The sequence below is a fragment of the Apis dorsata genome, unplaced genomic scaffold (genome assembly GCF_000469605.1).
Source record: "Apis dorsata unplaced genomic scaffold, Apis dorsata 1.3 scaffold_248, whole genome shotgun sequence".
NCBI lineage: Eukaryota > Metazoa > Arthropoda > Insecta > Hymenoptera > Apidae > Apis > Apis dorsata.
The window spans coordinates 474,342-476,059 of NW_006263527.1; the positions used below are offsets into that span (position 1 = coordinate 474,342).

General features: G+C 22.5%; 1 protein-coding gene across 1 annotated transcript in view; it reads left to right on the plus strand.

Annotated features, from left to right (window-relative positions):
* LOC102681990 (G-protein coupled receptor moody-like) overlaps nucleotides 1-881 on the plus strand; it is a 6,251-nt gene extending 5,370 nt beyond the window's left edge. The window contains exons 3-4 of the mRNA XM_006616039.2: nucleotides 93-331; nucleotides 520-881. Coding sequence (XP_006616102.1) covers nucleotides 93-331; nucleotides 520-856 — 576 coding nt within the window. The 3' untranslated portion in view covers nucleotides 857-881. The remainder of the gene's footprint in view (nucleotides 1-92; nucleotides 332-519) is intronic.
* Nucleotides 882-1,718: the final 837 nt, after the last annotated feature.

Below are 1,718 nucleotides of genomic sequence, written 5' to 3' on the forward strand. Positions count from 1 at the left end.
TTATATATAATATAATTATTTAATTATAATGTATATATAATTAATATATATATTTTTTTAATTGTATATAATTGAATTATTGCTGTTTACAGTTAAAAAACGCCACAGCGATCTTCATAATGAATCTCTCGATCTCGGATTTAATGTTCTGTTGTTTCAATCTTCCGCTTGCTACGTCTACGTTTTGGCATAGTTCTTGGCAGCACGGACCATTTTTGTGTCGATTGTTTCCTTTGTTGAGATATGGCTTGGTTGCAGTAAGCCTCTTCTCAATATTGGCAATTACAATTAATCGTTACATTATTATTAGTCATCCTAGACTTTATCCTAGGTAAGCAAATTGAATACTTATATATATAATAATATAATATCTTCAAAATAAATCTAATGATTTAGTAGATAATAAAATAATTAATAATTGATTAAAAAATATATATTAATTTAAAAAATACTTTTATTTAAATTGTAAAACTTATAATAGATTATTGAATATCATAAAATTTATTTTTATTTTTACAGAATATATAAACCAAAATATTTAATACTAATGATTTTGGGTATATGGATCGCTGTTTTTAGTATTCTCATCATTACATGGTTTGAAAGTTGGGGTCGTTTTGGATTGGATGTTGTCATTGGCTCATGTTCTATTCTTCCAGATATAAATGGACAAAGTCCAAAGGAATTTCTTTTTTTCGTTGCTTTCTTGATACCTTGCATCGTAATTGTTGTTTGTTATGCAAGAATATTTTATATTGTTCGCAAAACAGCATTTAAAAGTAGAAAACGACATATACATGCTAGTGTCGATCCAATTAAAAGTAATCATGAGGTAAGTAAAAAAAAAAATAAATGAATCTAGTTCAAATGAAATTATAATACAATAGAAAATATATATAAATAGAATATAATAGAAAATATATATAAATATAAATTTGCATATATATAAATATAATATAAATATTTAAATTTATATAAATTATAAGTATATAAACTTATATTATATTCTTATATAAATTTATATATTATATTTACATAAATATAAATATATTTATATATATTTATATNNATATATTATATATATATATAATTTATATATTTTAATATATATATTCACTAAATTGAATCAAATAGATTCTATCGAAAAATTAAACAAAAAAGATAATAAAACTAATCAAATATTGAAGTTATCTTTCGAGCGTCAAAATTTTCGGAATGTATCAATGAGTAAGACAAGGAAAACAAACGCAAGAGAAGGACAGAGATAGAGTAAAAGTTCTATCATCAGCGCCATCTTCAGAGTGCCGCAAATGAAACACAAAAAGAAAGGACAGAAAATAATAAGAGAAAGATAGAGATAGGTAGAATTGATCGTTAGCACCATCTATGAAGTATAAAGGATACTTCTTCAACATTGTCTTTCTCAGATGCCTCAAGAGATGGCGGTCATTGTTAATTCTTATTCTACTTTATCTTTGAAAGATTTTCTAAAGAATTCCAAGAGATGGCGAAATAGATCAATTCTACAATTCTATCTTATCCTTTTTTTAAAAAAATGTTTTTGATAATCTCTTGATTAATAATCTTAATCTGTGATTCAGTTTTAATTTGATTCAATTTAGTAAATATATATATATATATATAAAATATATATAAATATATTTATATTTATGTAAAATAATGTAAAATATATAAATTTATATTTATATATATTTAAA